The 23,711-nt window shown below is 48.4% G+C and overlaps 1 protein-coding gene and 1 pseudogene across 8 annotated transcripts in view; both read left to right on the top strand.

The window, feature by feature from the left end:
• The window catches only part of LOC144175627 (E3 ubiquitin-protein ligase MIB2-like), a 279,842-nt gene that overhangs the window by 120,128 nt on the left and 136,003 nt on the right, over nt 1-23,711 (top strand). For 7 of the 8 annotated variants that reach the window (XM_077704683.1, XM_077704681.1, XM_077704677.1 and 4 more), the window contains 2 exons: nt 4,757-4,930; nt 16,836-16,885. In XM_077704683.1, the coding sequence (XP_077560809.1) occupies nt 4,757-4,930; nt 16,836-16,885 (224 nt within the window). The remainder of the gene's footprint in view (nt 1-4,756; nt 4,931-16,835; nt 16,886-23,711) is intronic. The other variant, XM_077704679.1, reaches the window with a different exon arrangement.
• LOC144173744 (uncharacterized) lies at nt 4,937-6,299 on the top strand (annotated as a pseudogene).

Below are 23,711 nucleotides of genomic sequence, written 5' to 3'. Positions count from 1 at the left end.
GTGATCAGGCAGTACTTGTTGCTCAACCATGCTGAAGTCGTACCCAAAGTAGTTCCTGACGATCGGTGGCCTCCTGCCTCTCTGCTGCTCTTCGCCCGCCCCTTTCTTAACACTTGCGAGAGGTGATGTATTTATTTCTAGACTTCGCTAAGGCCTTCAATCGCGTGTCACATGTAAAACTACTGTATAAACTATTTAGCCTATGCCTTGTGGTCCCGTCTATTGGTAGATCCATAATTACCTATCTGGCTGGCACTATCATGTTGTGAGAAAAAAAAAACCTCGCAGGTTCTTTTCGGGAATTCAGTGGCGGCTGGGACTGGCCCAAGTGCCAATAACTGGACGATGTTTAGTAATAGAACAAAGACACATATATTCCAGAACAAACACCATGAAATGCAACATGTTAAGACTGCATACGGGCTGACAAACGACAAATCTAACAAAACCTCTTAGGCACCACGAAATACACTATCTAGAAACCACAGCTCTAAAAGTTCATGAAAAACGTTCACCATGACTGGGCGGTATTGTCAAGGGGCCGGCGCTTAGCGCTGCGAGGCGATGCGATTCCGGACCGTGCAGGGCGCGACGGGCACAGCTACAGGTTTGTACCGCGTGCGGAGTCGTCGCTGAGGTCAACCCGGCGTAGCTCCTGCAGGTACAGTCGTGCTCGACACCCAGCCACAACCGCCCTAGCGACAGCAGGTCGCGGACAGCAGGGAACTGGCAACTGCCATGGATGGCACTCGGTAAGCAGCGGGCCAGCAACCGGGCAGACCACGGCTATGTGCGCCTGTCGCGGGCCACGATTCTGGAGGACCGAACGGGGATCGCAGGGAGGCAGGGCGTCAGGTAGAACTCTCGAGAGCTCGGGTCTCAGAATCCCGGCACGCTCTCGATCTCTCGACAGGACACGGCTCTCCTGTCACCTTCCTTTTGCACCCCACCACACGTTCTGCTCTGTTGTCGCCTGGCCTGCCTAGCCCTTTGGTTATGGCCGCCTCTCATTGGACCACGTCCTCCCCTCGTGTGACTTGCCGCTTCTTATTCTTCGGTACGGCAGGATGAGCGCAATCCCTTCACGGTCATGTACCCGCGCTTGCGTCACCGTAGTCGCCGAAACGAGCGCGTCACCTCACACATGGCCAGTATGGCGACTAAACTTCCCAAATTGTGAACGTTACCTCTTGTGTGCCTCAGGGTAGGGTTGTAGCTCCATTATTGTTTATTTTTCAATGCATTATTGTTCAATGCAAACGGCATAGAAGCCTTACTTCAGGGTCTCAGCACTTCCAAAGCTGCTGGACCAGATGGTCTGCCAAATGCTTTATTAAAACATTGCGCGCATATACTGTAAAAATGCTTCAAACTAGTTTTCTAAAAATGACCTGAACAACGCTTACTACCCGAGGACTGGAAATTAGCGTCTGTGGCACCAATTCACAAATCAGGGCCCCGAAGCGTCGTCTGAAATTATGGACCAGTTTCAGTTGTGTTGTAAAATTCTTGAGCACGTTCTGTACACAGCTAAAGTTAGACATATCAATAACCATTCCCAGTTGCACCCACACCAACATGCATTCCGCAGACGCTGCTCAAGCGTTACGCGGTTAACAGTGTTTTCTCATTGTGTTGCTAAGGCATTAGATAATCGAACAGATGTTGACTGTATGTTTGTTATTTTAAAGAAGCCTTCGATTTCGTCCCTCCAGATTTGCTGGTTTATATTCACAACAATGGACCATATTCACACGATCAATCAGGTGATAGTGAAATGCACGGAGTATACTCAACCCCTATATATAGCCTTGATTGATAATGAGAAAGCATTTGACTCGACCGAAACCTCGGCAGTCGTTCAGGCACTTCGGAATCAGTGTGTGGACGAGCATTACGTGGGTATACTAGACGATATCTAAAATGGCTCCACAGCTACCATCGTCCTCTATAATGAGAGCAGTAAAATACCGATAAGGAAGCGCGTCACACAAGCAGACAATCTCTATAATGTTATTCACAGCATGGTTACAAGAGGTATTCAGAACATTGGGAACAGATTGGCTTAAGGGTAACCTCAGATGTGCTGATGACGTTACCTTGCTAAGTAACTCGGGAGAGGAATTGCAAAGCATGCTTACAGCCCTGGGCAAGCAGAGTAGAATCGTGGGCCTGAAAATTAATATGCACACAACTAAAGCAATGCTCAATAAACTCGGAAGAGCACAGCGTTTTGAGATAGGGGGCGAGGCCGTGGAAGTTGTAAGCGAATATATATACTTGAGGCAAGTAGTCACCCCGGATCCCAACCATGAGGCTGAGATAATTAGAAATATAAGAAAGGGGTGGAGTGCGTTCGGTAGGCATTCTCAGATAATGAATGGCAGCCTACCACACTCCCTGAAGAAGGTAGTGTATGACAGCGGCGTATTACTGGTACTCACCTAGACAGCAGAAACTTGGAGGCTCACAAAGGTTTCAACCTAACTTGAGGACGATTCAGCGAGCAATGGAACGGAGATGATAGGTGTAACATTAGGGACAAGAAGAGAGCGAAGTGGGTCAGGGAAAAAACGTGTGTTAGGGACATATTAGTAAAAATTAAGAAGAAAAGAGCGTGGGCAGGGCATTTTTGTTCACTGTTGATCTTACTAAGCGTTTAAGCCTTACCTTAGCAAGGCTTTAGTAAGGAGCAGTGTTGATCTTAGTAAACGCACGCCCGGCGAATGTATTTATTTTTTGTAATGTGCATTTTTGTTCACTGTTCATCTTAGTAAGCGCAAATGGGCTTTCATGCTTCTCTGTGATACAAAACTGTGAGGCAAATACGCAGTTTGTTCCGTTCTCAACTTGTGTAGTGTTGAATTACATGTACCGATATTCTCAATTTTCACATTGCTATATTTTTCTCGATTCTATTTGAGTGATTGTCTTTTCTTGTGAACTGATATCTGCTGTATTGTTCAGTGTTTTTTACATTGGTTTGTAACAACCCGTCTCCCCCCCTCCCGCTGTAATGCCTCCGGGGCACTGTGGAGAATAAATAAATAAACTGTTCTGAAGCTGAAATGTTGGAATTCATTCCGAATCGGGACGCGCAGTTTCTCTTTTTAAAGTTCTTACGCAGTTCAAACCTGACTAGAGTTCTGTGATGATCGCTGCAAGTGATGCTACTTTGATCTTATGGTACCGTTTGGCGGAAAGACTTATTTAAACCTTACACCTTTGCCAAACGAAGCGGTATGTCAAACTGTGTCTACGGCAACAGCATAGATTCCACTACTCGAATTCAATCGATTTTACGTAGAATTCCGGGGAAAGTTTTATGATGGCTGTGGCAATAAACGTTTACTGTATCAATCGCAAAAATGTTTATCACCACCGACCTACCGTTGTGGCTTAGTGGTTAAGGCGTTCCGATGCTGAGCGCAAACGTGGAGGTTTGAAGACAGCGGCGGTGCCTGCTTTTCTAGTGGAAGGAAACGGCTAAAAAACTCGTGTCGAGATTGAGGCGCACGTTTGAAGGTTCCAGCTGGTAAGAATCAATCAGGAGCCCTCCATTATGGCACCCTGATAGTCTACACTTAGCTTCGGCGTGTTAAACCCCAAAATTCGTAAAATGGGAATTTTCCGATTGCGTAAAACGATAAAATTCATGGCTAGAGCAGTAGAGAGAGCATGACGGCAACATTTTTACGTACATCCGCATCGACCTCTCAGCACAGCGAGCTCAGGAGAAAGCTCATGAAGGATCAGACTTCAGAAAAGGATAGACATCCTTCGCGATGTTGCTGAGGTTTCCAATCAGACGACAAGTCGAAGCATCGATTTTGTGCCGTCTTGACGGGTCCCATGAGGGCCGCTAGCACTTGCATACGTCGTAGAATAGAGCATGCAGCCGTATACGGCTGCACGACCGGATGGCAAAGCAGGTCGGTGCAAGTATTAAGTTTACGAGGGGAGGGATTAGAGAATTTTCACGCATTTCAGCAGCAGCTACTGCTGAAATTCGTATTATCCACGTGCAATAAGTACGGAGATTTCTAAAGGAAAGCTTTTTCTGGCTATGAGAAAAGAAAGTCCGTCTGCTCCCTGTACGAATATAACTCTTCCGGCGCAATACCACGCGCGACTACCAATAAACCAGGTGTGAGAGGAGTCAACTAATTGCAGAGTGATGGGTTATGAGTCTATAGATGAGATACTCTATCTACTGGAAGAGACTGCTAAGTTGGAACAGCGCATGAAAGGGAGCGACAGTTTCTCTCGCAGCAGATCGTGCGGGCGGGTAGCTACCGCGTGAAAAAAAGCTCTAGCCAAAAAGGCGGGCAAGCGCGGAAGCACATGCGGGCGGAGCAGCGGCAACGTAGCAATGACAAATACCTGCCACGCGTTACCCCAAAATGGACAACAGGCTACGCATCATACGTAAAACACCGACGCACGTTACATCTTCGCGGGTTAACGATGTGCGAAATGTACGGGCATGTCTTATTTATCTCTTCGATTTCCATTTATTTTTAGTCACCATTTTGCAGTTTTTTCAGCGACTATTCATGCTATGTGTGGACGTGGCGGTTCAGTGGAGCGTTCCTAACCAAGCCACACATCATTTAAGATCATTTAAAACACATTTAAGGAGGGAAGTAGCTGTGTACATTACTGGTGGCACCGTAAAGGTCAACGCGTTTCGCTGAACAAGCACAGAACCGTTTCCTAATTTTCTGCATAATGACATACTTGTACATGCACGCAGACAATGGAAACAAGACTGGAGTCATTGGAAACATACGTGGGGACGCGCGCCTCCTGTGGAAGACAGACGCCGGCAAGTTGTGCTACGACAACTCTGACAAAGTGGACGACAGCTTGAAGTTCAAGAAAGCAGCCCGTGGGGGTTTCTGCTACATGGATCACATGCCCAAAATTGGTAAACCTCACCTCATTGCACGAGTATTTATGTGTTGAATACGGGAACCAATTGCTCTAATCGGCTTCCATATTGCCGCGAACCTTGTATGGGTTTGTTTATTTATTGTTTGTTTTTACTGCCGGGCCACGCCCGGCTGTGTTATCTACGTTCCTAGCAAAGCGCGTCTTCCATTCTTTATTTTTATGCCGCGCGGGCTATCACATTCAGATAAGCAGAATGTTTCGCTCTAACGTCGCTAGCCCAGAATAATCTTCTGTGATCTACAATGTTCTGGATGTGAATCGACGGTTCCAGAAACACTTGCGCCGAAAGATAAAAGCCTGCAGAGCAGACGCCGCGGCATTCGATCAGACGACACTCGCCTGTGCAAGTCACTTTGTTGACCGATGCTTGGCCTCCTCTGTATTCTTTTGAGTTGTTAGGGGAGCACAAGTTCACTCCAATAAACTTGTTTTCCTTGAAGACAACTGCGTCGTCTTTGGCCACGTGACATCTGGTGGAGATGCTGGGTAAATGCACCCTACGCCCTCGTCAAGCCGACAAGAAAGTCCCACTCGTGCTAGCCGCCGACAGCAAGGTCTGCAGCCGGAGTTTGGGCTCCTTCTGGATAAAGTGAAGAAAGACGTCGTGACCACCACCATGATCAACGCAGGCACCATGACGACCACTACCCTCGTTCTCCAACAGCCCCGGGAACCACCATCGTTCCGCGGATCCCCCGCAGAAAACCCTGAGGACTGGTTGGAGAAAGTGGAGCGCGTCCGCATCTTTAACAGGTGGGATGGCGAAGAAACGTTCCGCCATGTCTTCTTCTACTTGGAATATACGGCCCGAACGGGGTTTGAAAACCATGAAAGCTCCCTAACCGACTGGACACTCTTTAAGAGGAAGTTCCTCCACCTTTGTGCGGAAAGAACGAGCCGCCCTTTTGTTGGAAACGCGCACGCAACACCCCAACGAAGGGGTTGTGATCTTCGTTGAGGAGATGAAGCAACTATTTCGCCGCGCCGACCCCGAAATGACGGAAGAAAAGAAGTTGCGCTTCGTGATGCGCGGTGTGAAGGAAGAACTGCTTGCTGAACTTGTCCGCAACCCGCCCAAAACCATCGCCGAATTTGTGACCGAAGCCAGCACGATTGAGAAGGCTCTCGAAATGCGTGCTAAGCAGTATGACCGCAACTTCGTTGTCGCGGCCAATGCGAACTACGTCGACAACATGCGGATTCCGGCTGATAGCCTACGCGAAACCATCCGCGCAGTAATGAGGGAGGAGCTGCAAAAACGTCTCCCAACGGCATCGCAACCCCAAGTCGCTTCCCTTACCGACGTCATCAGGGATGAACTTCAGCAAGCCCTGGGTACATAAACGCCAGAACCACCCCGCGAGCCACAAGCCATGACCTACGCGGCTGTTGCCCGTCGACCTCGCCCACCTGCACCCTATCGTCACGAGACTCCATACCGTCGTCCCCTGTCGCCGGCCAAACCACCTGGGTGCAAACCCCCGCCCCGAGGAAAACCGACGTGTGGCGAACGCCACATAATCGTCCGCTGTGCTACCACTGCGGAGAGGCCGACCAGATCTACTTTCGCTGCCCCTACAAGAGGCTCGGTTTGCGAGGGGTCTCCGTCGACGCACCCCGCCCCCGTCCCGGCAAGCGCCCATCGGAGATAGAAGAATACCTGTCCAACGCCAGCCGTGGACCAGCCCGTTTCAACCGTTCGCCGTCGCTTTACCCATACCAGTCGTCCAACCGCCGTAGCAATGCTGATTTCGCACGTGGAAAGTTGCACGACCGTGGAAAAATAAAAACCCTCCAACGACGCAACGACTCGCCGAAGACGATGATTCCCGACATGCCCTCAGCCCGACGACCCGAAGTAACCCGGACGCGACTCCTGAACACGACGACAACCACACGGCGCGAGGCGTACCCGACATGACCGAACCTGCCGCTGTGACGACTACAACGACGACGCAGATTGCCCGACCGTCAACACGCATAAGGCGAGATGCGACGCCCGGACGCACCCGGAACTCAAGGAAGTCAGCGTCCGACGTCCAGTTGTCCATCGACGGCTTTGACGTAGTCGCCCTCATCGACACGGGAGCCGACTACTCGGTGTTGAGCGGACCATTCGCGTCTAAGCTGAAGAAAGTTACAAGATGGGACGGTCCGCATATACGCACAGCAGGAGGCCATCTCGTAACGCCAAGTGGTACGTGCACATCACGCGTCATCATAGACGGCATCACGTACCCTGCTGCGTTCGTCAGTTTGCCTAACTGCTCCCGTGACGTAATTCTCGGAATAGACTTTTTGACGGAAAACGGCGCAATAATTGACCTACAGATCAAGTCGATAACTTTTGCCTCCGATCACTCCACGACGCCACAGCTGAACCCCGAACACCGTGCTGCTGTAAGGATCGCCGACGATCATGTCACCCTGCCACCTCGCGCAAGCTTGATGGTCGCCGTCTACTGTGAAGAGGCTGCTCCTGACGTGGAAGGTATTATAGGGAGTGACAAAAGGTTGATTCTCGGCCGCGGTCTCTGTCGCAAGAGGCATCGCGAGCTTTATTTACATGCCACGTCGCAAGGAGAGTGGTAAAAAAGCCAGCACAGGCGCTGTCTTCACGAGGACCCTACCCCGTGTACACACGTCGACGGCAGCACAGCACTGCCGTTCTCTAATTACAAATCAAGTGTCATATGTTAAAAAAAATAAAAAAAATGAACAGAAACAATCAAACCTCAGTCGGCCAACCGAGTGCGAAAACCGAAAAAAAACATAAAAAAAATGAACAGAACAATTTCTAAATGGTTCAGTATACAATGCACAGTTCAAACGAAACAAATATGAACCTTATGTACATCCTAGAGAATTTCACAACTTGCGCCATGGTACAACATAAAAACAAGCATGAATGAAAGTACAGATAACACGTATGCACATTTAGCAGAAGAGCGCCAAATAAACATTGTACTGTTTCCACGATTTAAGCGTTAGGTTTTCTGGCTTTATTTTACATAGGTGTAGTTGGTTGAGGTTGTAAGGTAGCTGACATTGCCGTCTTTGCTTTCCGTAGTTTGTCCTGCAAAGGGGGGTAAGCCAATGTGGGATGCGCCGGAGCGGTCGAGTTATTGCGTTTTTTATTAATTTAGCAGTATCCTCCAAGAGCCTACTACCAGTCTTCATTTCCTTTATGTAGTGTCGTACAAGTATGTATGAATATAGGTGTTTGATTGTAATCATTTTTAGATCGCGGTATGGGTCTTTAGACGGCGAATCACGACAGTGGTTTGTTACATTTCGTAATACCTTGTTTTGCAATGTTTGCAGTTTGGTTAGATGGCTTTGTGCAGTCGACCCCCAGACCAATAGAGCAGAGGTTAGTTGACTGTAAAACAATGAATTGTAAATAGGCAATTACACATTTTGCGGAAGAAAGTACCGGATCTTGCCGATAACCCCACACGACCTCGAAAGATTAGTTTTGACTTGGTCAATATGCGGGTCCCAAAATAAATGCTCGTTAAATGTAATAACCAGAGTATTGACATTCGGAACACAGGGTATTTTATTGCCACCAAGCAATAAATTCACAGGGCCGCGCATTATTGTGCTTCTAGTTCTGAAAACAACTGATATAGTTTTTAATGCGTTGATAGCTAGGGATTTAGCCTTACTCCATTCATGCAGTTTTTCCAAGGTATTATTTGCTGCACGTGTTAATTCTTCAGTGGAATTAGCAGTGAGGAAAAGGCTGGTGACATCCGCATATATTACATATTTTGCATCAGCGTTGATTTTGATAATGCCGTTGACGTACAGAATAAAAATAACGGACCTAAAATGCTGCCCTGCGGAACCCCTGCACTGATAGAAAGAAAATTGGAATGTGCTTTGTTAATGACGACACACTGACTACGAAATTGCAAGTAACTTCTGATTAGATTTAACGCCGTCCCTCCGATACCATATCGTTCAGGTTTGGTTAGTAACGTCGCGTAATTAAGTCTGTCGAACGCTTTCGAAAAATCCACAAAAATTTCAAGAGTTACAGCTTTGACTCAAAACCATCCAATATGATTTCTTTTTGTTGAAGTAGCACATGTGTGGTAGACTTTCCTCGTCGAAATCCATACTGTGCGTCCGAAAAAATGAGAAACTTATCACAAAAGGAAGTAATCCTCGAAGAAATTATTTTTTGTATGCCTTTAGAGAACGTTGGCAGCACTGATATGGGTCTATAGTTTGTAAAGTCATTTTTGTCACCACTTTTAACTACCGCGCTGACTTTCGCTACCTGAAGCTTTTTTGGAAAAATTCCAGAGGCGAAACAGAGGTTGCATATATACGTTATGATGGGCGTTATTACTTCCAGATCAAATTTAACTGGTCGTAGCTGAATGCCATCGACATCTTCGCTGTTCGTGTTTCGGAGAGTTTGGTAGGCTACAAATACTTCTGCTTTAGTGGCAGGATGGAGGTGGAAACTTTTCATGCTATGTTCATGAAGATAGTTGTTTGGTGTTTTGCTATTGCTTTGTTTTGTCAAGTTAATAAAGTGTTTGTTAAACATGTTGGCAAGAGTCGCGTCTGGTACCACATCCCCATTCTGAATTATCTGTATGCCGTGCGGCACTGAGCGACCCAGCAAACTATGTTTCCAGGTTTTGTCGGGAAGACAATGTGGTGGGGAAGAAAATATCCCTTAGGTAGCGTTTCTTGGGATGCCGGATGGCTTTGTTTAGTTTGTTTCTACATCTTCTGAATCGTTTAAGATCGCCTATATCTCTGCTTTTCATAATTTTTGCAAAAGGGGCGTTTTTTTTCTTGTATCATTTTTACGAATTCTTTGCTTACCCAAGGCTTCTGTGCTTTACGACCTTGTTTAAACATTTTTACAGAGAAACATTCGTTGTAAATGGCTTCAAATTTAGCGAAAAATACGTTATAGGCACTTTCATCGTCACTTGCGCGGTAAACATCTTCCCACACTTCATTCGCTTCAGTCAGCGTTACCTGGGTAATATTTCGACAGGGCATAGTATGTCTTTGCTTACGGTTCACGGAAGCTTTTCTGAGGGCAAAATATATAGGTAAATGGTCGCTGGTAATGCAATCTATTGTTCCAGCCGATACATTATCGAGTTCAATATTCGTAAAAAAGATCAAGCAGCGACGAGTGCGAAGCTGTGATATATGTGGGACAGTGAATTACATTGCTCAAATTATTCGTCCCCAAATAAAATTAACAACTCGGTTCTAAGGTGTGAGTAGGTTAACATTCAAGTCACCACCCAAGATAAGGTGATATCGGTATCTAGATGCAAACTAAGAAAAATGGCGTAAAAATTCAAAAAAGGCTGCAGCATTACCCTGAGGTTGGCGGTATACGACAGATATCAAGTACGCTGCATGCTGGATTGTGAGTACTTCGAAATAATTGGTTATTAAAGATAATTAAGGCACAATATAGGCAGGAAGGGTGTCACTTATGGCGATAAAAACACCCCCACCTCTTCCCTGAGCGATTTAGAAAAAATGACTTATAACCCCGATATGATAGCTACTTCAGTCTCACTTGCGTACCACGTTTCAGTAAGCATGATGATGTCAAAGTTGCGTGTAATGCTCTGCAATAAGTCAACCAATACTTCGTATTTGTTCCTTGCAGACTGTGCATTAACGTGAATTTGTTAGCGAGGGGTTATTCAGACTTATATTTGAAAAAGGGCATGTGTCGGGAAGTTGTAAGGGTATGGCAAAATCTTTATACGCATTACTTCTCCGCTACTTTAGGCAATTTTCGCTAAGCCCTGCTCGTTTACGATGCGGACCTTGTTTGAGTTATCTTCTTTTTGGCAAACATTTTACCGTCCCGACACCAGACATGCTTCCAACCAGCTTGCTTTTTTGGGACACTGTCATCCCCATCAGCCGTTTGAACTGCGGGCAAAGATGTTCATTCACGAATACTGGGGCTGTTTCGGTGAATCCAATGTCAACTGTGCTGATCCGCGCTTCCCGTGCTTTTTGAAAGATCCAGTTGCGCTTGGACGGGTGTTTAAGTTGTAGGACAATGTTAGGGACAGATGTAACATTTTTTGTTAGTACACGGTGACATATTTCAACATCCTCAGGTATGATCGCTTCAGCAATTGCTTGCCCAATCTTTTCAACCAAGCCTTGGAGGTTTTGGTTTGAACTGTGCGGAACGCCCTTTACTTCTACGTTTCGGTTTCTGGTGTACTGTTCCAAAGACACTATTCTTTCATCAGTCTCTCTTGCTTGTGTTTTCAGTAGGTGCAATCTATCAGCGAGCGCTTGGTTCGCTGCTTTCAACTCAGAATTTTCGTGTCTGAGAGCCTTCATTTCGACGAGAACCTCGTCATGCTTATCACTCATGCATTGCACGCTTTTCTTAAGCTCCTGCATTTCGCTATTCAGTTTTTCACTGAATTCCTTAAATTCCTGACGAAAGGCACCTTTCATCTCGTCACATATATTCGAAAATTCACGAGCCGTCATGGGTGTCCCTTGGCGCGTTGACATAACCACGTTTGTCAAAACAAACAAGCGGCAACACAGCACCCAATACACCGGCGGCAGCATCAGCAGCAGCAGTAGTAACAACAACAACAAAAATAAACTGTACATCAATGAAGAAACATGGGGTATAAGAGGCAAGCCTCTACGTGTGTGCCGCTACTCCTGCCGCGGCCGTGTGATCCGCCGAGCCTCCCGCCCGTCCTCTTGTAGACTGCTTCCCCTGGTGATAGCGCTGCGGTGCGCAGGTTTCACGTGGCCACAGGGCTGATGCTGAGAGATAGCTTGCAGATGGGCTACGAGTGGGCGGCGTGCGAAGCAAAGGCACGTGGCAATGAATCGTCTGTCAATGAAGAAAAACGGGGTGTAAGAGGAAAGCCTCTACGTGTGGTCCGCTACTGCTACTGCTACCGCCGCCGCAAGCAACGCCAATCCCAAGTTTTGGTCACTAACTTCACCGAGGAGTACCAGCATCTAAACAAGGGCGCTGAAATTGCGTTCCTCGAAGAAACGCAAGATGCAAGTGACGTGATCGCAGTTGCCGACTTTGAATGCGCACGCGCAGATGCTTTCAAGCGGCCGCATCCTTTCGACGTGAACCCGGCGCTGGCGCAAGAAAATCAGGACAAATTATTGGATTTGATGCGGCGCTACAGCTATTGTTTTTCGTCGAACTCAGACACTCCTAGCGAAGCACCGAATTATAACCGAAGATGGAGCCCGGCCTACACGGCAGTCACCGTACCGCGTGTCTTGGCACGAGCGAGAAGCCATCCGGACACAAGTCAAAGACAGGCTCAGCGACGACATTATACAGCCATCGAAAAGCCCCTGGGCTGCTCCGGTCGTACTCGTGAAGAAAAAAGACGGCACACTGAGGTTCTGCGTTGACTACCAGCGATTGAACAAGATCACCAAAGAGGACGTGTACCCCCTGTCACGAATCGATGACGCCCTCGACCACCTCTGCAACGCCCAGTACTTCTCATCGATGGATCTGAAGACAGCATAATGGCAAATTGAAGTGGACGAGAGAGATCGAGAGAAGACTGCATTCATAACACCGGACGGCCTATACGAATTCACGGTGATGCCGTTTGGGCTATGGAGGGCGCCAGCAACGTTTCAGAGAGTCATGGACACTGTGCTAGCTGGTCTGAAGTGGCACACCTGCCTCGTATGCCTCGACGACGTTCTGGTATTCTCCCGGACTTTCGATGAACACCATGCAAGATTGCAGTCTGTACTCGATGCCATCCGTACGTAGGGGTTAACACTGAAGCCCGAAAAGTGCCGCTTTGCATACGAGGAACTAAATTTTTTGGGCCATGTCGTCAATGCTGCGGGAGTCCGGCCTGACCCGGCAAAAACGTCAGCCATAGCAAACTTCCGGAGACCGAAAGATAAGAAGGGCGTGCGGAGATTTCTGGGACTCTGCGCATACTACCGGAACTTCGTCGCAAACTTCTCTCGCATTGCAGAGACACTCACACGTTTGACGAAAAATAACACCCCTTTCAGCTGGGAAAATTCCCAAGAAAAAGCATTCTGCGACTTGCAACAATGCCTGCAAAGCCCGCCCGTACTCGTGCATTTCGACGAAAACGCCGAAACGGAAATGCACACGGACGCTAGTGATATAGGCTTGGGTGCCGTCCTCGTACAAAAACAAAGCGGGTGCGAATACGTAATCGCCTATGCAAGCCGTGGTCCGTCCAAGGAAGAAAGAAACTACTCAGCCTCTGAGAAAGAGTGCCTCCAGATTATATGGGCCATTTCGAAATTTCGCACATACGTGTATGGAAGACCGTTCAAGGTTGTGACAGACCACCATGCGCTGTGTTGGCTCGCAAATTTGAAGGACTCCTCTGGCCGTCTTGGTAGGCGGAGTTTGCGCCTGCAAGAATTCGACGTTACAGTAGTCTATAAATCCGGCAGTAAACACTCCGACGCCGACTGCCTGTCCCGCGCCCCCGTCGACCCACCACCACGAGACTCCGATGAGGAGAGCGCGTTCTTCGGAGTCATGACGTAGAGCGACCTAGCCGCCCAGCAGCGTGCCGACCCCGTCTTACACGTCATAATCGATTACCTCGAAGGACGCAACGTCGCCGTGCCTAGGACCTTGAAACGCAACCTACCAGCATTCAGTCTGAAAAACTGCGTTCTCGTGAAAAATTTCAGCCCCGGAACCAAAACAAATTATCTTCTTGTCATCCTAGCAGACCTTCGCGACGAAATATTGAAAGCTTGCCACGACGACCCGACGTCCGGACATCTCGGAACAGCGCGCACAATTGGAAAAATAAAAGCGAAGTACTACTGGCCCCGCCTCACATCCGACGTCACCTACTACGTCCGGAGCTGCCGTGACTGGCAGCGACGAAAGACGCCAGCGACGAGACCCGCCGGACATCTGCAGCCGATCGCCGTCCCATCGAGGCTGTTCCAACAGATTGGAATGGACCTTCTGTGCCCGTTCCCTACATCCCGATCCGAACACAAGTGGATTGTCGTAGCGACAGACTACATGAGGCGCTACGTAGAGACCGCCGCTCTTCCGAGGGGGACTGCACAAGAAGTGGCAAAGTTCTTTATAAGCCAAGTTGTGCTGCGACATGGAGCCCCGGAAGTCCTAATCACGGACCTTGCAACGGCCATTTCTACGGAGCTGATGCAAGGAGTATTACGCTACAGCAACACGGATCACCGAAGAACGACTGCGTACCACCCCCAAAGGAACGGACTAACAGAACGTCCGAACATGACAATCGCAGATATGCTGTCAATGTACGTCGACGTTGAACATAAGACATGCGACGAAGTGCTCCCGTATGTCACGTTTGCGTACAACACGGCTATCCAGGAAACTACGCAGATGACATCGTTCGAGCTCGTCTACAGAAGACGGCCGATTGCGATGCTCGACGGGCCCGCCAGCTCGCTCGAGTTCGTATAACGGACCAGGAGCTGGTGGATGCCGGGCGCTACAACCTCCGACGCCGAGACGCCGAGTACAACCCAGGGGATCGTGTTTGGGTTTGGACTCCTATCCGACGACGCGGACTCAGTGAGAAGCTTCTGCGACGGTATTTCGGACCCTACCAGATTCTACGACGTGTCGGCAAACTTGCCTAAAAGGTGATCCCCGATGGTGATTCCAGAACATCACGACGACGCACGCGGTCCGAAGACGTCCATGTGGTTTGCTTGAAACCTTACTATGCGAGATGACGGACTTTTTTTTGTTGTTTTTTCGGACTGTGTTTTATTTTAGCATCGGGTAGATGCACTCTTAGAGGGGGGTAATGCCGCGAAACATGTATGGTTTGCTTATTTATTGTTTGTTTTTACTGCCGGGCCAGGCCCGTCTGTGTTATCTGCGTTCCTAGCAAAGCGCGTCTTCCATTCTTTATTTTTATGCCGCGCGGGCTATCACATTCAGATAAGCAGATTGTTTCGCTCTAACGTCGCTAGCCCAGAATAATCTTCCGTGATCTACAATGTTCTGGATGCGAATCGACGGCTCCAGAAACACTTGCGCCGAAAGATAAAAGCCTGCAGAGCAGACGCCGCGGCATTCCTTTCGACGATCCTCGCCTGCGTAAGTCAATTTGTTTTACCGCTTCTTCGCGGCCGCACAAGTTCGCTCCAATAAACTTGGTTTCCTTGAAGACAACTGTGTCGTCTTTGGCCACGTGATAATACGCGTGTTTATAGCTGTGAACGCCAGAAGGTGTTACGTATTTCGCCTCAGCAGGTCCTGCGAACTTTTACAGCCGTAGGGAATGATGCCTTGTGCTAGTGAGGACGACATCGGCGGTGAAATCTCGGCTGTGGCGGCCATTTTTCTGATGCAGGCCAAAATTTCAAAACGAAACACCCCTGTAACGTTATATCGTGGCATGTTAGAAACCCCACGTTCACTATTCGGGAAGCAATAGCCGATATGTAGCTTCGGCAAATAAAACCGCAAAGAGGCAATTTTTTGTTGAGGTTAGCTTTGAATTATCATGTCCGCGTCTGTGCCGGTGAGGAACCGTTATACAGATAATTTGCCCAAAAGCCGGAATAATTTTCTTTTCGTCAATTTGACGAGCACTTTCAATATATGACATCTGTAGGTTGACACTGTTTAATGAGTAGCAAGATGTAAATTCACCTCTTTACTGTACGACACAGAAACACAATTATCTTTGTGTTTCTGAAAGTTTTTACTTACATAGTACCTCTCAGGTGGAAATGCCTCGGTTTTGTGTAGCACTGCTTTTTCAAATTTCGGTGTGCAGTCATATTAGCGGCATTGGTGAAAATGTGATAAAATTTGGCGCATGACGTTGTATTTTTTATTTTTCGCCATCAGTAAATGTGGCTTTGTTGCAAGAACGTGAGCTTCGTGACAGTTTACAGGCAATGCTAAACCTCATGTTTTATGCATACTATGTAGAAGGTAATATCCATCCTAGTACGCACCCGTGTTCGCTTTCTCGCCTTCGTTACTATGATGCCCCATTAGTGCTTTAAAAAACCACAAAACTCCGGTCGTGTCTTTCTATCGAATTTTCAGGGTTTATGTTTGTTTATTCTGGCATGGCTGGCGGTCCTATCTCTTTTGGCGTGCACAGAAGTGCAACTATCTTGTTCGCAACTTTTGCGACGACCTCTTTCCCATCCGTTGCCTGTATAGCACTGACAATACCCTGGGATATTCTGGCGTAAATGGTAACATGCTAAGCCTTGATTTAATTAGCAGCTTGGGCGTATTTTGTGCAGTGAGGAGGCTAGACAAAGTATTCGGAGCGGTTATTCCTCCTAGGATGCTTTAGGAAAATTCCACGAAAGTCCACGAAATGTGTAACGGTAAGGGGTTGTCTGCCTTAGGCGTATTATCACTGCTGAGGCCTGTCTCACTTTTTTCCGCCGATTCAAGGAGTAGGCAAAGATAACAGCTCAATTTAATGCCACAGAAAACACGTGAGGGTTAAAATTATACCTAGGGTGTTTCTACCCCATTTGGTTTTATAAACGTTACATTTCAATACACTATTAACAACGTGATTTCTTCAAGCATAATTCGTTTTTGTTGTTGTTGGTTTAATGTACGCGGCGTTCACGAAGACTTGACCGGAGTTTGAAATTTTGAAAAACGGTGTTTGAAAAACAGTGACGTGCTTGAAATTCTTTTTGCTTCAGATGATGTTGAATACGTGTGCACCCTCTGCACCTACCTATTTTAGTTTTTTAAATTAGGGAGTAATAATTTTAGCGGCATTTTTCATAAAATTAATAAAAGCAAGCAATCAGAGCAACATAACTAATGAAAAATATTTTTTTCTGTGCAGCTTTACCCGGCCATGATCCAAATGACATCAATTTATTTGACAGAAATCAGGTAAGAAAAATAGTGCTCACAGATTGGGTCTGTCTGATTCACCGACAGGCACTAACGAGTGCAGAGATAAGTTCCCTCGTTTCTACACCCCCAAATGACAGAGGGGCATCACTAAGCTGGTGAATCTGCCAATTTGACATTCTCTTTTTTAATCGAACGACCAACCACTGTTGCTGTGTGGGTATGACTGAATGATCAAGTAACAACTGGCAGGTGTGATAACACCAATTCGAACTTGAGCGTGGCATTTGAAATTCAAGTTTTTTCGTTGCAAGGAAAAGTAAAATCGGCAGCCGTGGTAATGCAACTTTTAGAGTAATGACCTAATGGTGCGCAAATAGCAGAAAAATCTGAAGGTGAGCGTGGGGGTCTAGTTTTTTGGCTTAAACACGTTCTACATGGGGACAATTCGGTGCTGCGGCGCCGCTCGTGCGGCAAAACGATCTACTTTCGGTGCTGCTGAAGCTAAGATAGTATGGTCTTTAATCGCGAAATCATTTTGTGCAGACCCCAATAACACGAGTCGAATAACTGCCGCACTTTTTCTGAAAGAGGTCGGACAATCGAATGACTGTGTACGCGATTCCGGCTGCCTGTATATATTCTCCAAGGCAGATATTTTGCCGCGACCATCACCCACAACATAGGTAAGATGTAGCTTCAGCGCGCAAAACCCTGATTTGAATTTAAATTCGATATCTCCGGGATGGACGGGAATATTCTATTCTGTGATAGGTACAAGCTCGGCGCGATCTGCGCAATGCAGAGCGTTAAGTACACGTTCAGATAGGATGCGCCCTGCAGGTGCATCGACGTAAACAATGATGTGAACGCACCCTCATTTATGAAACAAATGCTCTGAACACAAAATTAACTGTTTTGGGAATTTGTCAAATATTTAGAGCAATAGGTGCATTAGGTTCTTATCGTTGAAACCAGCACCATTCCCTGAGAGAAACAAAAGCTTTTTTATCGTGGGAGCCCTACAAGCGATAACACTAAAAAACCATAATCTTGAATACACAGCCCAAACAAGATACGAGGACTATAGGGAGAGCATGACAGACAGGCGCTCACTAACAACTGAAGTTTATTGCTGGGACGTTTGCTTTATAAATACAGCAGAAATCAAGGGAACACAGAAATCTACACCCAACATTGGAGAATAAAATAGAACAAATCCACCACGACATCACTACCACCATGTGCTTAAAATCGTCTAGATAGGTGATTTCTTTTGCTGATAGAGTGACAGAAGGGACGCTTAGACACTTTTCTTCTTTTTTTGCAGTTTTATGAGCCTCACTAATTTCCCTCGTCTGTTTATGCTTATTTTTACACAATATTGCGGTACTACTGAAGATAGGCTCGCACCCAGGACAGTCCCTACAATGTACTCCTGGAGGACCGTTTTTGCTTGTTTTCATGTTGTAACTGTGTTCCTTTAGCCTATCGTTGACACATCTCCCCGTTTGCACGATATATTCTCTGCCACACAATAAAGGTATGCTGTAAACTACGTCTGTGGCACATGGGATCAACTGTCGTCGGTGCTTCTTCCTACAAACCTGAGAACTTGGGGTATCGCTGTTAACTTGTGTACATAGTCTGGAAAATTTATCTGGAGCTGAAAAAACAACTTACATCGGCACGCTTGGCAAGTCTTTTTAGATTATACGACACCATATGTAGGTACGGCAATACTGCAACCTTCCCTTTTTGTTATTGCGATCATTTTTTTGCCTAGCCTTCATTTTCTTCACCAATCCTTCGGCAATGAACGTTAATAGCTATGTAGAATGACCTCCATTAATTAGGCTATTAACCTGATTCATAAACATAGAGCGTATCATATGAAAGCATGACTTAACAAGTGAGTTTTTCATGCACACATTCACAATACCTCTTTTAACAAGTTTCGAATGCGCCGAGTCATGCGCAGGGAGTGAGTTCTTGCATCGAGGTTCGTATGTCCAAATAAATGTGCTCATGATTAAAAGAAATGTGAAGATCAAGAAATCGGGCACATCCTGCGTCAGGTAGTTCATGGGTTACTACTAGACGCATCAAGCAGTCATTAAAATTTGTTACGAGTTGTTGCATCAAAGTATTAGTGCTCTTGTTGTCACATGGAAACACTACTAGGTAATCAACAACAAATCTAAAAATGTCTCCTGACATGGCTGTCTTGATTCGGTCTGCTAAATCCCTATCTTTGAGAGCTAAATAAAAGTAACTTAATATGGGTGCGATGCATGAACCAATGGAAATGCCATTCTTTGTGGAGATAAATTTCGCCGTTCCACGATGGAAAAATCAAAGGCAACAAATCAAAGGCAACAAATTCTAAAAATCTGGCAACCGTCATACCGTCAGCGTTCTGAAATGCGACGGGTTCATGATTGTCGATCTCGTCTTCTAAAAAATGAAGCAATTCATCTTGCGCAATCGAATAATAAAGGTCTTTGACATCGAATGAACATGCTATGTAGTGGTTATCTGCTTTAGCATCCAAAGCCTTAATAACATCCGAAGAACTTTTCACCAAGAACGGATCGTTAATATGTTAAATCCCTAGCTTCTCCTGTAAAAACAAAGATACTGCTTTCTGCCAAGTTCCGTTCACAGAAAGAATTGCCCTTAGGGGTCGCTGAACCTTATGCGTTTTCGCGTTCAAGAATATATATAAGGCCGATTTTGAAGACTCGTCTACCCTTCTGGCATGTTCTGGCAAGTTTAACTTGTTGCATAGCATCGTATCTTTAGTTTTTACTTTTCCTAACCTAATTCAGTTATGGCGGCAAAGAACGGAGAGTAATGTATCGTTCTTCTCCAATTCGCCTCCTTGCGAGGCGGGCGTTGGTGACCCTTGGAGTTCCTGCCAGCCCTGCGCTGCGTTTAGTGCAGCGCTGCGGCTGTGATGAAGGCGACGACCCGTTGAGACGAAACGAAAACTTGTATTTACACTTTTTACAGTTGGTTACAAAGAGGATACATTGAGGCCGTTAGTCGCTATGTGCCCGCGGCACCCCGTCAGAGACGAGCCACGACTCAACCCGGTCTGTCCGATGAGCGCATGCTTGCAATCGAAGAAACCTCGCATCCGGGGGAGGAGGTCGCGCTCGCTCCGACCGCGTTCCCACGCACCTGCACGGCTGCGGGCCCTTCGTCCAAGGGCGCGCAACCATACGCGCCACTCAGACCAAACGCACGTGCACAACGATATCCGACGCCTCAACCTAGCGCTAGCTTCGGCCCGGCCGCACACTGCATCCGCCGCGCGAAATACGAAGCGCGGTCATCCACCCAGCAGCTCCCTCGATTGCCTCCATCTGGCACGCAAGGCCGAAACACGGCGCACAAGGGGGGGGGGGGGGGCTCTACGCCCGCGAGGCCGTTGCCCTGTTGCCTGCCTGGGCATGAAATTAGGGCAATAATGACGGGATCACCCGACCCTTACACGCCCTTCCCAAGATAAACATAAGGGCCCAAAGGCCTCTTATGGAGATCCCAACAAGACACAGATAATAGCGACAACCGCTCCCTTAAAACTGAATAAAAAAAGATGAACACAACACGGAGCAAACCCGACAAAATCCCCCACGGTCACTTTCCAAGACAACACAGGCACTTGTCCATAAGCATAGTGTCCACTCAGGAAAAGCGCGTCACCGTAAAGAAAACAACACACACGCACACACACTCTCGTGTCAAACAAACACCCATGCAAAGGTCGTTTTCAGGCCGATGGGTCCTGTGCAAGTTCGAGCGTTCACGGTATTCTTCTCCGCCGTGAGACCCCTCACTTCTCTTTGAGTGGGTCCTTCTCGCCGCCCGCCAGGCCACCAACACTGCCACCCGCTTCCCAACATGCGTTAGGTACTCTGGACAAAGCGTCCGCGTTTGAATGGTCGCTACCCTTTCGGTGCTGTACGACAACATTATAGCGCTGCAGCGCTAGTGCCCAACGAGTCAACTTTGCGCCCTGTGGCGTGGACAAAGTGAGGAAGGAAAGGGGGTTGTGGTCGGAGATCACCGTCACCTGGGCACCGAAGAGCCAAATGTCAAACTTTTTAAGCCCCCAGATCACCGCAAATGCCTCCCTCTCTATGGTCGACCATCGAGCTTGAGTGGGCGTGAACTTATGGCTCGCGAACGCTATGGGACGCTCGGAGCCATCCTCGGCGCGCTGGGACAAACAGGCACCCGCCGCGAAAGCCGAGGCGTCGGTGGACAACAAAAACGGCGCGTCCGGCTTCGGCGTTGCCAGCGCGGTCGCCTCGCAAAGTGCTGCTTTGAGTCTTTGGAACGCGCTGTCAGCTTCGGCCGACCACGGAATCTTGTTTGGAATTCCCTTCCCGGTCAGTTCCGTAAGCGGCCTCGCCACCTCAGCATAGTTGGGCACGTAACTTCGGTAGTAGCCGCACAGTCCGAGGACGCTGCGCAGCTCCCTCTTAGTGGTTGGCTCTTTAAGCCCCCGTATTGCAGCCAACTTGTCCGGGTCCGGCGCGTGCGCTCCCGAACCGACAATATGCCCTAAGTAGCGTATGGACCCTCGGGCGACCTGACACTTCTCGAGTTTCACCTTGAGCCTCGCCCGGTCTAACGCCGCGAAGACCGCCCTTAAATGCTGTACGTGCTCGCTCAGGGTCTCACTGAATACCGCTATGTCGTCCAGATACGCACAGGCGTACTCAGAGTGCGGGTGGAGCAGCTCATTCATGGCCCTCTGAAACGTTTGCGCCGCGTTTTTGAGGCCAAAAGGCATGACTTTCCACGCAAACTGCCCCCGATGGCACGTGAAGGCGGTGAGTGATCGAGCCGCTGGCGCTAGAGGCACTTGCCAGTAGCCTCTTCGCAGGTCCAAAAGGGTAATATAGTTGGCCTGCCCGACGTTCATTATGAGCTCCTGCTGCAGTGTCATCGGATACGCGTCGGACACCGTTCCTGCGTTCAGTCTGCGGTAATCAACGCATATTCTGACTGATCCGTCCCTTTTTGCCACGCACACAATGGAATGCGCGTGTGGGCTCTCGCACGGGAAAATTAAATCCCTATCTAGTAGCTCGTCCAACTGCGCCCCTACTTCTCCCTTTAGAGCTATGGGGATGCGATACGGTTTACACGGTTTTAGCGTGAAGCCCTCCTGCAACACTACATCGTGTTCGCGTACCCTCGCCACCCCCAGTCTGTCGTCGAACAAACCGCTGTACTCCGCAAACACCTTGCGGATCTGACCACTCTCGTTCTTCTCGAGATGACCTAATAAGTTCCCCAACAAGGTCATGTCCGCGGAACCTCCTTTCCCAGATTGGGGCGCGCACTCCACCTCCCCGAACGCCTCATCTTCCTCGAAAGCGACGCCTATCTGCATTACCCTACTGTTATAGGGTCGCAACTTGCTTGCGTGTACTAGCCGTCGGTTTCCTTCCGGCATTTCGACAAAGTATGAGTGCTCCCTGTACCGCTCGGTTACCCTACCTTGTCCCTTCCACTTGGGGAACATCTTACCCGGCCTGTCGTCATCAAACACCAACACTGCGTCCCCCTCCTGAAAGCTCTTGCTTGTCGCCCGCTTGTTGAACTGCTTTGCGTAAGCATTCTGCTGCCTGGATCCTACCAGTTCGGCTGTTTGCGCTGCCTGCTCTAGACGCTCTTTCAGTTCTTTCATGTAAGCGGACGGGGACGGGCCAAGGTCCGCTAACGCAGGCATTTCTCCGGTTAAAGCGCGTTTGACGACAGCTAGCGGTCCGCTAGGCGGTCTACCGTACACCATTTCAAATGGCGACACTCCTGTAGTATCATGCGGGACTTCGCGATATGCCCACAAAAGAAAGGGCACCGCCTTGTCCCAGTCTCTACCTTCCTTTTGGATGGTGTGGTACAGCATGTTCTTAAACGTCCTGTTCCACCGCTCCACAGCGCCGTTGCTCTCCGGGTGGCCCGGGGTCGAAAACCTCGGGGAGCAGCCGAGTCGCTTTAGGAACTCCTGTGTTAACTCAGCCGTGAAGTTAGTCCCACAGTCGGACGCGATCACTTCGGGTATCCCTGTGCTGCTAAATACCCTCAGTAGGGCGTCGCAAGTCGCCCTAGCGCTCAGAGAGCGGAGACACACTACCTCGGGCCACCGTGTGCACAAATCAATTATGCACAGTGCATATTTGTGCCCTCTACCTGATGGTGGCTGCAGCGGGCCAATGATGTCAACGTTAACTCTCTCAAACGGGTACCTAGGCCTTGCCAGCGGTTCTATCGGGATCCGGTCGGCAGTACGCAAGTCGGATCTTGTCTGGCAGGCATGGCAGCTAGCGCAGTAGCGCCTTACGTCTCCTTCGATAGCCGCCCAAAAGAAACTGTACTTTATGCGGGCCTTCGTTTTGCGGAAACCTAGATGACCAGCCCAGTTTGACTCGTGAGCCATTCGCAATACATCGCCTCTACGAATCTCCGGTAGCACCAGTTGCATTACAGCTTGTCCCAGAAGTTTGTCTCGGTGGTACAAAATGCCGTCTACCACGACCATGCGTCCCTTTCCGCGTTTTGCATTTTCCCAGGCAGCTTGCAATGTCGCATCACTCTGCTGCTCGGCCCGAAACCTCTCCGACGAGCTCCTCTCGCCATTCCCGTCGTGAGTTGTTTCACTGCACTGCTCCTCGCTTCCCGCGTCCTGACCACCCTTTGCTCGCGGTGCAATCTGACCGATTGCAACTTGAACCGAGCCCTCTGCGCTCCGCTCATCGTCTACCAGCCTTGCTAGTTCGCCCTCCGTGCGGTCCGCAACGTCGCTCCCGTCTGCACATACCACCCCTTTCATCTCGGCTCCCGC

Source organism: Haemaphysalis longicornis, unplaced genomic scaffold (genome assembly GCF_048455015.1).
Source record: "Haemaphysalis longicornis isolate Haplotype H1 unplaced genomic scaffold, Haemaphysalis longicornis Haplotype H1 scaffold_3, whole genome shotgun sequence".
NCBI lineage: Eukaryota > Metazoa > Arthropoda > Arachnida > Ixodida > Ixodidae > Haemaphysalis > Haemaphysalis longicornis.
Note: the sequence above shows the minus strand (reverse complement) of the source record. Positions and strands in the feature narration are given on the sequence as shown.